The 12,705-nt window shown below is 45.0% G+C and overlaps 1 protein-coding gene across 2 annotated transcripts in view; it reads left to right on the top strand.

The window, feature by feature from the left end:
- The window catches only part of NF1 (neurofibromin 1), a 74,495-nt gene that overhangs the window by 23,672 nt on the left and 38,118 nt on the right, over positions 1-12,705 (top strand). The window contains exons 23-36 of one of the 2 annotated variants that reach the window (XM_066563323.1): positions 415-537; positions 816-899; positions 989-1,105; positions 2,403-2,584; positions 2,658-2,869; positions 3,443-3,604; positions 4,295-4,398; positions 4,982-5,117; positions 8,043-8,105; positions 9,922-10,080; positions 10,898-10,995; positions 11,114-11,260; positions 11,743-11,889; positions 12,225-12,335. In XM_066563323.1, the coding sequence (XP_066419420.1) occupies positions 415-537; positions 816-899; positions 989-1,105; positions 2,403-2,584; positions 2,658-2,869; positions 3,443-3,604; positions 4,295-4,398; positions 4,982-5,117; positions 8,043-8,105; positions 9,922-10,080; positions 10,898-10,995; positions 11,114-11,260; positions 11,743-11,889; positions 12,225-12,335 (1,845 nt within the window). The remainder of the gene's footprint in view (positions 1-414; positions 538-815; positions 900-988; positions 1,106-2,402; positions 2,585-2,657; positions 2,870-3,442; positions 3,605-4,294; positions 4,399-4,981; positions 5,118-8,042; positions 8,106-9,921; positions 10,081-10,897; positions 10,996-11,113; positions 11,261-11,742; positions 11,890-12,224; positions 12,336-12,705) is intronic. The other variant, XM_066563322.1, reaches the window with a different exon arrangement.

The raw sequence follows: 12,705 nt of genomic DNA, 5'->3' as shown, positions 1-12,705 counted from the left end.
TCCTATACACAGGCATTATGTTTTAGAAGTGAGTTGGAGCCTTCTAGTTTGTATCTTTCCTGCTTGTGTCCATGGAGAAGCAGCAGCTGATTTTCTGCTCCTCCTTATGGTTCTGACAGCTTCAGTAATTGTGGAAGTTGTGTAGCATAAAGTGCATTGCTGAAGAGTGACTGTTTTGTTTTAAAGACCTGACCATTCCATAGCTTGGCCCTACTGCCTTAGGCATTCCTGGTTACTTTTCTGTACATTGATGTTAGTGGTTAAAAACCAGCTGAAGGGCAGATTTCTGTTTAGTTTTACACTGATAGAAAATTTTGGCCAGAAGAAATTTGCTGCTGATGCAGAGGATTACTTGGGGCAGAGGAGTGAAGTAGCATGAAGTATTTAATTAATCCTTTTTGCTTTTTTCTTCAGGTATGTGCGTGTGCTTGGAAATCTGGTACATGCCATTCAAATAAAAACAAAGCTCTGTCAGTTGGTAGAAGTAATGATGGAGAGGAGAGATGACCTTTCATTTTGTCAAGAAATGAAATTTAGGTAAGGGTGGCATTACCTAACTGATAGGGTAGAGTACTGTGGGCAAGTGTAGTTTTCTCTGGTTAGGTGGTTAAAAAAGAAATCAAAGCCCTGTCACAGCAGTGTTCCTGGTGCAGGGAGAGTTCCCTTGTCTGTCTTCAGAATGATTATGAGCCTGGTGCTGCATCTAAGTATTACTTAGTTTGTGATGGTACTGAACACGTGTAACAATTTAATGTGTGATACAGACTGGTGGAAAAACCCCAACAAAGCTTAAACAATCTATTTATGTGTAACAGGAACAAAATGGTGGAATATTTGACAGACTGGGTAATGGGAACATCTAATCAAGCAACAGATGAGGATGTGAAATGCTTGACAAGGTAAGGGGCACTCTTCACTGTAACAGCATTTGATTGCAGGTAGAGCTATAAGTAAAAGTGACTTGTATTTGTTACATTTTATTTTTCAGAGATTTGGACCAGGCAAGTATGGAAGCAGTGGTCTCTCTTCTTGCTGGGCTTCCACTCCAGCCTGAAGAAGGAGATGGTGTTGAGTTGATGGAAGCAAAATCTCAATTATTTCTCAAGTAAATAGTGACTTTTAACTGTTTCTCTATACAATCACTCTGAAGAGAAGCCCTATATGACCTTTATTACACACTGTGCTTTTCTTCCAGCAGAAATAATTTTATTATCCCAAGAGGAATTACCTCTTTGGCCTATTTCAAAATCTCTGCTTTGTAGGTTTATGAAAACATTTTCATTTAAAAAATAACTAGAAAATTTGGCTTTGTTTCTGCTTAATGCAGATGTGCGTTTCAGTCATGGCTAGGATCAGCTTGGTTTGATACTGTATTTTATTTATTTTTATCCACAAAACTTAAACTCTCTTTGAAGACATTTATTGATAGAGGCACACCAGTGCTGGGGAGAATGGGCACACCGGGTTTGGGACAAAGGGAGGTTGTTGGGGCACAGTTAAGGTTTGGGCTGTGCCATGAGGAGGCTCCTTGGGGCAGGGTGAGGTTTGAGGGGGTTTGTTGTGTGATTGCTGCTGTGGGTGAGGTTTTGGGCGGGTTTGTTATGTGTTGGCTCCCATGGGTGAGGATTTGGGGGGTCATTGTGCCTTGGCTGCCATGGGTGAGGATTTGGGGGTTGTTGTGCGTTGGCTCCCATGGGTGAGGATTTGGGGGGTTTGTTAGCTCCCATGTGTGAGGATTTGGGGGTCGTTGTGCGTTGGCTCCCATGGGTGAGGATTTGGGGGGTTTGTTAGCTCCCATGTGTGAGGATTTGGGGGTCGTTGTGCGTTGGCTCCCATGGGTGAGGATTTGGGGGGTTTGTTAGCTCCCATGTGTGAGGATTTGGGGGTCGTTGTGCGTTGGCTCCCATGGGTGAGGATTTGGGGGTCGTTGTGCCTTGGCTGCCATGGGTGAGGTTTGGGAGGTTGGTTGTGCGTTGGCTGCCATGGGTGAGCTTTGGGAGGTTGGTTGTGCGTTGGCTCCTATGGGTGAGGATTTGGGGGTCGTTGTGCCTTGGCTGCCATGGGTGAGCTTTGGGAGGTTGGTTGTGCGTTGGCTCCCATGAGTGAGGATTTTGAGGGGTCATTGTGCCTTGGCTGCCATGGGTGAGGATTTGGGGGGTTTGTTAGCTCCCGTGAGTGAGGATTTGGGGGTCGTTGTGCCTTGGCTGCCATGGGTGAGCTTTGGGAGGTTGGTTGTGCGTTGACTGCCATGGGTGAGGTTTGGGAGGTTGGTTGTGCCTTGGCTGCCATGGGTGAGCTTTGGGAGGTTGGTTGTGCGTTGGCTGCCATGGGTGAGCTTTGGGAGGTTGGTTGTGCGTTGGCTCCCGGCACAGGGCGCACGTGACCCTGAGGCCTGTCCCCAGGTACTTCACGCTGTTCATGAACCTGCTGAACGACTGCAGCGAGGCGGAGGAGGAGGGCGCGGCGGCGGGCGGGCGCAAGCGCGGCATGTCGCGCAGGCTGGCGTCGCTGCGGCACTGCACCGTGCTGGCCATGTCCAACCTGCTCAACGCCAACGTGGACAGCGGCCTCATGCACTCCATAGGTAACGCCCCACCTGCCTGCTGCCCACCCCCTGCTCCTGCATCCCCCTCACTGCTGCTGGCTCTCTCCCCCAGGCTTGGGCTATCATAAAGACCTCCAGACCAGAGCCACCTTTATGGAAGTCCTCACCAAGATCCTGCAGCAGGGGACGGAGTTTGATACCTTGGCGGAAACAGTGCTAGCAGATCGCTTTGAGAGATTGGTGGAGCTGGTTACAATGATGGGTGATCAGGGGGAGCTTCCTATTGCTATGGCTTTAGCCAATGTGGTGCCTTGTTCTCAGTGGGTAAGTTAGTTTTATTTCCTACATTTTGTTAAAATAATAAGGCGTGAAATAAAAAGTGCCACAACAGTCTGGTACAGAGAGAATAGAGCTGCCACTGACACTAGCTAGCCTTTCTTTGTGTGTTCTTAAAAATGTACTGAATCTGAGTTCAGATCTTGGATTTTAGTTAATGTCTAGGAACGATTTATATACAGTTATATTAAAAAATGCATCTGGGCTGGCTATTTATTACAGGTGGTGTGTGCTGTGATGCAGACACACAGAATTGTATTTGCTCTTCTAGGTTTTAGCAAGATGAGTTGGGCTTTGTTACACAGCAGAGTAACTGCTTGTCTGTCTGGATAACCATTATGAACTTGTAGAGCTGGATATCCTGAGGCCGATTTTTAGACAAGCAGTAGCATAGGAAACATTTGCAGAGGGATTGTTTTTGTGTAATTTGATATTTACCTGCCAGAGCCCATAGCAGACCTAAAGCTTTATTGCAAACTGCTCGGTTTTGTCATGGTGCTGGGGTTTCATGCTTGCCTTGGCTCCCTGCGAGTCAGATTAACTCTTCCTCCTCCCTTTAAGGATGAGCTGGCTCGTGTCCTGGTCACACTCTTTGATTCCCGGCACCTGCTCTACCAGCTCCTCTGGAATATGTTCTCAAAGGAGGTCGAGTTGGCAGACTCCATGCAGACACTCTTCCGAGGAAACAGCTTAGCCAGTAAAATAATGACTTTCTGTTTTAAGGTACATAATCTCTTTTTTTTTTCCTCTGGTACAGATGTTTTCAATAGCAGGAAAAGTTTAGTAATATGAAAATACAAAGCTGCTTGTCTGTGGGGTTAAGCACTTGAGTAATGGGATTAGATACAGGCCATACAGATTTGGATCTCAGTTTGAGTTAGTCTCAGCTAACTTAAGTTAGTTTAAGGAGTTAGGTTTAGGGAGATTTCTTTTTGTGTTTTAACATTTCATGAAGTGAATCTCGTAGAACACTTATGCTCAGGCCCTTAAAAAGTAGGTATCCCTGTGGCACTAAACTTTTGCCTTTCTGACTGGTTCAATTGTATGAGTGATTCTGGGCCAGTGCCAGCTGGAGGACTCTTCCTGCTAAATTCCGAGGTCTTGTTTGTGCTCCCATTTCAGTTTAAAAAGTTGTGTACAAACAGAGGTGAAGTGTGGAGTCAGTGCTCTAAGAAAGAATGTCTGCTGGTCAATGTAGTTGTTATTTTTCTCTAATTGGAAATTAATTAAAATACCTGTAGAAATTGGTCTTGGTTGTGTTCCAGAGGTGAGACTATAATACACAAACCCGAGTTTTACAGGAATTTGGCTTATGCCAAAACAGCCCAAGTGTTTTCAGGCTGTTGAAAGCTTCCAGAACTTTGCAGCATTCCTGTGTCAATCTGGGCTCTGTCCCTGTTCCCCTGCACACAGGTCTATGGTGCTACATATTTGCAGAAGCTGTTGGAGCCCTTGCTGCGGACTGTGATCACATCCCCGGAGTGGCAGCATGTCAGCTTTGAGGTGGATCCAACAAGGTTTGAGATTCAGGGCGAGCAGCAAATGTATTTATTTGTAAACATTATTCCCACTCATTGTCTGTAATAGGATTCCTTTTTCCTTGTTGCAGATATTTCTCTCATGCTTCATACTGTTGTACCTCTCACTTTTCCAGACATGTTCATTGTCTCTGCAGCCCTCTTGCTCTGTTGCTTTAAATTATTTCTAACTCTTAGAAAAATCAAAAGTATTCATCTCTTTAGTAGCTTATCCAAAGATAGGCCTTCTAATGAATGCTTTAACCATCAACTGTGTCTACCTCAAAATTCCTTTCAGATAAACCATCATGAATTGATAATGCAATTTTCAGTTGGAATTGTGCACGCATGTGTTTGTATGAAATGGTCTGAGAGAATGTCAGCTTCAGCTGTTTGTTCATTACTGAGTTTTACAGGGCCTTTTATTTGTACCTTATGTGGTTTAAAATAATGATGGAAACTTTTGTGTAAAAGATCCCAAGTATTTCCATAAGAAAAAGGGGAAATGAGGCTCTTACCAGGGATGTAAGTGCAGCTTGTGTTGTGTTTGATGGCTGGTCATACATGTGTGGGTCTGTTTCAGGCTGGAGCCCACAGAAAGCCTTGAAGAAAACCAGAGGAGTCTCTTGCAAATGACAGACAAGTTTTTTCAGGCAATCATTAATTCCTCCTCGGAGTTCCCACCCCAGCTGCGCAGTGTGTGCCATTGTTTATACCAGGTATGCCTGCAGTGCTTGCCTGCCCCTAAGCTTGGGGTTGGTTTGTGAAATTCCAGCACTTTGGAGCTTGGTGCTAGACACAGGGGCATCTCTAAAGGCTCTTTGGATGTTGGATAAGTAACACCAGTCTGATCACTGGGGCTAAGGGGTGTTCTAAGGCTTGTGTTTGCAGCCGGGAGGTGACTGAAGGTGCCCAGGTTCCCTGACCTCCATCCCCAGCTCCTCTGCTCTGTCCTGTGGCTGCTGAGCCCAGTGTCCTGCTGGATCTGCTTGTGTGTTTCTGATGGATTCAGCTGCTGCTAAAAATCTGAGTAAGAGTTCCCTTGGGGCTCACTGGGAATACAGTTTCCAGTGCAGTTGGAGCATGTCACAGAAATGCTGTGCCTGGTGGAATATTGGAGCTGTGGTCTCAGGGAGGTGCTCTGGAAGAGCTACTTCTGCTCTTTCAGCCAAAGTCTGTATTCAGGTCTAAGGCAAAGCCAAGCAAATGGATTTTCTGACCTGTGTGAACTAATGATGAGTAGCTAAAATCCTGTCATTTGCACAGGAGATGCTGGGGTGATCAGGGCAGCTGCTGCAGTCCCCAGAGCTTGGGAGTGAGAACAGGGAATGTGTGTTGGGACTGTTGTGGTCTGGGGTTGTTCCTGTGAGCCCTTGCACTGAAGCATGTGTGCAGATGCTGAGCCTTGTTCCTCACTGAGAGCTCTGTAACAGCCTCTGAAGGCTTTGGGTTTCTCTTCCTGACAGTGGCTGTGTTTGGCTTGGTGGCAAAGTGACTTTGGGGTTTTTTGATTTGTTTGGGTTTTGTAATCAGGAAATGAAGTGGGCAGATTGGTCTCCTTCATGGCCACAGTGTCCCAGACATCAACTAGAAGAGTATTTGAGTGTTACTGAAAATATCACACACAGCCTTGGTTGTTTCCTCTGTTATTGGATGTTGCATTCTCCCACACCTCACCCCAGAACTGGGTTTATATGCTGTTGCCAGGATGTGTCAGATTATTGCCATTTCAGTGCTCCACTGGTAGCAATTATTTCTGTGCAAACCATTGGTAATTCCTTCATGAAATGGAATTTTAAAAATGTGCTCACCAGCAGCCATTCCCACAGATTCTTCTATGGAAGCCTTTCCAAGGTTGTTGGCTTTATTCTTGCCTTTACTGACTGTGGTAATAAGGGTAATTTGTTCCCAAAAGAGATTATTTACTGGCAGATATACAAGTGGTATTAACTGATATTTAGCTTCAATATTTACTACTTTAACTGTTTCTAGTAGCAACTAGATTTCTGTACAAGTGTTTGACTAACACTATTTGTGATGAAGATTTTGTACTTAAAATTTCAGGGAGTTTTGAGGTCTAGCCTTTATCTGAAAGAAAGTACAACCAGGATCTGATTTGGGGGCATTAATCCATTTTTATTGTAAGAACCAAATAGGTGATTTTTATAAGATAACTTCCCTTTTAAAAAGGTGAACATGTTCCATCCCAAGCACTAGTGTGAGAGTAAATTATACTGAATTTTGTGGTGGTTTTTTCATGCTTGGAGTGTTAAAGTAACTGTGCAAAGAATGCTCACCGGATGTGTTCTGTAAATGATCAGTAGCTAGTTTTAATCACTGTAGCAAGCTCACAGAAACGGTGTCTTTGGTTGGATATTGGTGTCTTTGCTGGCTGGTGTTTCTGTTTGGGAGCAGAGCCCAGTGAGTGCTTTCCTCTGGGACAGATTCACCTGGCTCCTCACAGGTAATGTATGTTCAGGAGTGTGGTGTGGAACAGGCATGCTCACAGTAACGCCCGCAGAGCATCTGTGCTGCCTCTTCCATCCAATGCCCACAAACACCTTGGGTTTTCTTGTGAAAGCAGGGTGGAAACTCTCCTCTTGCTGCAGTATCCCAGTGAATGGAGAGTGTGTGCAACTGCTGCAGGAGCCACTCATGGAGATGACCCAGGGAGGGCTGGCAGAGGTGCCAGTGGTTAAATGTCCATGGGTCCTGCCCGGTTTCAGTTCAGCGTGCGTAGCAGAGGGTTTTCCTGGCTGCGCTGGGTGGGCTGTTTGCTCTTCATCCTGTTCCATCCTGGGCTGTGGCAGCTCTCAGTGCCAGTGTGACCCTCTGGAGGTGGCTGAGTGCTGCAGGCTGCCTGGGACCCGGCCCTGGCTGCTGCTGGAGGCTCCCAGGCATGCCCAGCCCTGTCCCAGCTCCCAGGAGCGTTGCTGCCTCTGCCTGGGGAGCAGCACGAGGGCTGGGGCTTTGCTCAGGGCTGCAGCAGTAAAACAGAACTGGGGCCTTCGTGGTGGGTCCCTCTGCATCTCAGTGAAATGCAGAAATAAGCACAATCAAGTCAGATCTTTGACTTGGAAATCTCTAATAAATTAACTGTAGGCTGTAGCTTCTTTCTTCCTTTGTCCAGAGAGTGTTTATGGCAGTTACCTCTCACAGTGTAATAACCCTGATGGTTCACAGGTCTAACCAAATTGAAGGACACACAGAGAAACATTGGGAAGATTTAAAACTCTAAATTTAATTTAAAAAGCAATATGTGTTTCAAAGGTATAACACTACTATTTGTACTGTTGAAATTATTTGGGGATGGTAAAATACATTTGAAAGCTGAATACACCATTTAAGGCCCAAGATCGTGTATCATGAGCACATTGATGTGGTTTGACTTTTAATCTAGCCAGAAATAGTAGAAATGATTGAAATTCAACATTTGCTTGTTTTGTATTTAGTGCTTTGTAAATAAGATGTAATAAAACTGTGGAATAAAAACTCCATCATCAGTCTTTAGTTTATATATTTCATTTTCTGTTGGTTATGTTTGTTACATTTTACTGTGTAATTTATGTACAAGTCAACATTGGTTTTTTGTTGCTGTATGTAGTTGGTGCTGTGACTTGTTTGTGCTCATCTCTGTTCTGTAGGCAACTTGCCACTCTCTACTGAATAAAGCTACCGTAAAAGAAAAAAAGGAAAACAAAAAATCAGTAAGTTTGGAGACCTTTTTATTAGCCATTTCTTTCAAAGCACAACAGAAATCTTTTGCTGTTTGTTCAAAATATCTTCACTTCAGTCTATTTGACCTCACTGTAAAATCATTCTACTAATTCTGGCACAAAATAGCTTTCATTTCAATTAACACTGGAATTAAGTTAGATTTTAAATATTCTCTGTGTGCCTATTTGAGTAAATGAGACATTTTTAACATTACTGCTTAGTATTTAATATTCTGACTCTTCTAGTCTTGCCACCATCTTCAAATTAAAAAATTGTGGAAGAAAAATGTTTCCTTTGGTTTTGAGAAAAATCTGGGTCTGTTGAGCTGCTTTAACACTCTGGCAGATAACCTGAGCTTGCATCCTGGGCAAAGAACAATTAATATTTGTGGGGTACTTGAAAGAGGCTCGTGGGACTTGTTTCTGACACATTTTCTTCTGTTTCCTTTGTGATTAAGTGAGAAAACCCCAGTTTTAGCACTTGTATTCTTTCCTGAGAAAAGCAAATTTTCCATTTTAAGTAACTTGCTGTGTTAGGGTTTAGATCTGTGAGTTGCTTCAGAGCATTGTTTTTAAAAGTTCAGACTTACTCTTTTCTTTGGCAGTGACCTCAAAATATAAAGTATGAATCAACCAGAATGGAAATCTAGACTTTTATTAAATACTGTTATTTTTCCTGTAACTGAGCAGAATAGTAATCATGTTTAAAATGCAAAAGTTGTGGGCAAGCCAGTATTTTACAAGAAAATATCAGTAATTGCATCACAAGGTAACTGACTGGAGTTGCTAATGAACCAAAGCGATTCTTGGTGTATTTTGTACTAATGGCTTTGTCTGGTTTCAGCAGCATGATTTGAGATTGCATTAGTTATGTTTTGAAGTATTTTACTAAACTGGGATTTGTTTGGAGTTTTTTAATTTTAAACTATACAGGATAATATCAAGTTTGCTAATTTTATTCTGTGGAAAGGAAGAATCTGGCTCCTTTTGATTAACCATTGTTACTTGTTACAGTATACACATAAGGATATTGATGTTTTATGGAACCACATGTTGAATATCTAAGAACTTCATTTTTGTCAGGAAGCTTTGTCTTTAACTTTTCAAAGTTAAATCAAAGATATCCAAAGAACAACTCTCCTTTTATTAATGCACAGTTGATTTCCTAAAAGAAAAGAGATTTCTTGGGAATTATTTTTTTCCTGGATGGCAAAGTACAATATTTTAAATCTGCTCAGTGGTTTTATACAGTGTATGTGTAGGCAGAGGAGTGCACTGGCCACTCAGCTCTGGCTCTTTCTGTCCTGCTGTGGAAAGATGATGGTTCTGAAGGATATTTCTGCAAATAGCTCCTCCTCACAAATTGAAAGTTACTCCTGAAGCTGTAGAACACAGTGTTATTGCTGGAGAGGCTCGTGGCTCAGCTGTGCAGTTACAAACACACAGACCAAAGACCCAGTGGGTGGAAGGTGTCCCCTGCCCAGGGGAGGGCACTGCACACCTGAGGCACCTGTGGGGTCCCTCCAGGGGCAGGGCCCTGCGTGGGGTCAGCTCTGAGACACGGCCAGGAGCTCTGGGACCCGTGTCCCTGCCCCGAGAGCAGTGCAGCAGCTGAGGGAGAGCCAGCTGCTGTCTGAGGGCCCCACTCCTTTCCCTCTTGTTCTCTGGGATGCAAGAGAGTCCTGCTCCAGCGTGCTGCGCATGGTCGGTGTGGAAGGAATGCTTGGCTTGGCTTGCCATGCGGGGCTTTGGGCAGCCCTGCCCCGTGCTAAGTGCAGGCCTGTTGTGTGTGCTTGTCCGTGCACAGGTGGTGAGCCAGCGCTTCCCCCAGAACAGCATCGGGGCCGTGGGCAGCGCCATGTTCCTGCGCTTCATCAACCCCGCCATCGTGTCCCCGTACGAGGCGGGCATCCTGGACAAGAAACCCCCGCCCCGCATCGAGCGCGGCCTCAAGCTCATGTCCAAGGTGAACCCACAGCCTGCCTGCCTGCCCTGGGTTCTGTGTACCTGCTTCAGTGCTGCTCTTTGACCGGTGTGAGAAAATGGGGGAACGTGGAGGTTTTTGTAGCAGCCATCCCGTTTATTGACAGTGCAGTGTCTGTGCTGTGTTTATGCATCGTGGCAGTGCTCGAGCTCTCAGCAGTGTAAGGATGGGGATGAACACTTGGCCAAAAGGATGGATAGGAGAGTGGGATTCCAGCCCTTCACTTGAACTTCTCATTTGGGTAACAAAGAGGCCGATGTTCTGTGAGCACAGTGAGGGTAGCAGTGCCAGCATTTATCAAGTTCATCCCACTGCTAAAGAAGGGATTTTTCCTGCCTTTAATCTTATTTGGTCATATTTCTTGTGAAAAAACTTTTTAAAAGAAAAGGTTTAATGACGGTACACGATTTCTGTGGCCTGTCGATATTGTCCATTGTAAGTGTTGGGAAATCATATTTTTCTTTAGATAGGGGTGTGCTACTGCTTTTACTTACCTGTCTTAAGTTCCAGGAGAAATACTTAATAACTTACTGGTGGTTTGAAAGATGATTTATTTTCCTAGTTTAAAGTTCATAAAGAAGTGAATTAGTTTTTAGTATTTAAAAGTATGAGAAAGAAAAGACTTTGAAAGTGAATGTATTTTAAATTACTCACTGGCTTTTTGTTGTGAAACCTGAGACAACAAGTGAAAATAAACTGTTTCTGCCAGTTTAACTTCACTGGCAGAAATGTTTGTGTCAATTACTGTAACAGTAATACAGTAAACCTCTGTGTGTCCCTGCCACGTTTCTCCCTTTAGATCCTTCAGAGCATTGCCAACCACGTGCTGTTTACGAAAGAGGAGCACATGCGGCCTTTCAATGACTTCGTGAAGAGCAATTTTGACGCGGCGCGAAGGTACGGCCTGGGGACAGCACTCGGGTTGTGCTGTGTGCAGGGAGAGCTGGGGTGCCCCTGCAGGACAGCCCTTCGCTGTCCCTGCCACCCTGAGCGTGCTCCTGGCTGGGCATTGCAGGTTTTTCCTGGACATCGCGTCCGACTGCCCGGCCAGCGACACTGTCAACCACAGCCTGTCGTTCATCAGCGACGGCAACGTGCTGGCCCTGCACCGCCTGCTCTGGAACAACCAGGAGAAAATCGGCCAGTACCTGTCCAGCAACAGGTGAGCCTGCAGCCCTGCGCGGGGCTGTGTGCTGAGGGGACGGCCAGCACAGTCCTGGAATGCCTTGTGTCGGAAGGAACCATAAAGCTCAGCCCAGCCCCTGCCACGGGCAGGGACACCTTCCGCTATCCCAGGGTGCTCCAAGCCCTGTCCAGCCTGCCCTGGGGCACTTCCAGGGATCCAGGGGCAGCCCCAGCTTCTCTGGGAACCTGTGCCAGGGCCTCCCCACCCTCACAGGGAAGGATTTCTTCCAAATATCCAATCTAAATCTCCCCTCCTTCAGCTGAAAGCTGTTAATATTTGGAAATACTCCCTTCTGTTGCTTCTGTTGCTTCTGTTTTTACTGAGAGGAATATCAGTCATCATTGAAGATCTCTCATAATTACTCTAAAAAAGCAAATCCAGCTTGTTCCAGTTGAGGAAGGGTGGTGGGAGTTGCTGAGAAAGGAGGAGTTTCCTGAGAGAGAACATGTTGTTTGTAGGGACCACAAGGCTGTTGGACGACGACCTTTTGACAAGATGGCAACGCTTCTTGCCTACCTGGGGCCTCCTGAGCACAAACCTGTGGCAGATACACATTGGTCCAGCTTAAATCTCACTAGTTCCAAGTTTGAAGAGTTTATGACAAGGTAATGAGGTTATTGTGGGGACACACAATGTGGGTTTCTAGACTTTATCATGTGAGGGTATGTCAGTAGTTCTTAAGACTCTCTGCTATCAAGACTCTGTTTTAAAGGACAGTTTAAAAAGCTGAGTCTACACAAACCTTTTAGGTTTCTGAGTAAATTTTAATTAAAAAACTAAACTGAGTATGAGGAATGGTGATAACATATGTGATTTAAGGAAGGCTCAAGATTGTGTAAACTTAATACTTTTGTTCAGAGAGAAGTAAAGAGGGTTTGGGATTTTTAAAATTTGTTCGAAAGGCAGTTGTGAAAGTTGATGTCAATGTATTGCTTTTTAGGCATCAGGTACATGAGAAGGAGGAGTTCAAAGCACTGAAAACATTAAATATTTTCTACCAAGCTGGGACATCCAAAGTTGGCAATCCTGTTTTCTACTACATCGCTCGGCGGTAAGAAACCTTTCACCTTCCCAGTCTGAAATGAATCTGTCAGTCAGAGGTGTCAAGTGCATGTAAGACACACCAGCTTGGTAACAAACAAGAGTCTGAAAATAGCTTATTTGTTAATATTTGCTGACAGTATTTTTGAGTTGTTTCCTAAACCAAGATTGTCATTTCAAAGTAATTACACTCATGACGGGAGTCGTTCCTGGAGGTGTTAAGGAAAGGGAGATCCCTGTGCTCACCCCCAGGTGTGGTCAGAGGCAGCTCTGAGGATTGGATGAGCTGCTGAAGCTGCTCTCTGTGCTGAGGTGCTGCTGGTGAGGCTGTGCTCCAGCCCTGGGGAGGCTGGTTTGGCCTGGGGGGCCGTGGGGTTGCT

Source organism: Molothrus aeneus, chromosome 20 (assembly GCF_037042795.1).
Source record: "Molothrus aeneus isolate 106 chromosome 20, BPBGC_Maene_1.0, whole genome shotgun sequence".
Lineage (NCBI taxonomy): Eukaryota > Metazoa > Chordata > Aves > Passeriformes > Icteridae > Molothrus > Molothrus aeneus.
The sequence above is the reverse complement of the archived record's forward strand: the minus strand, read 5'-3'. Positions and strand labels throughout refer to the sequence as shown.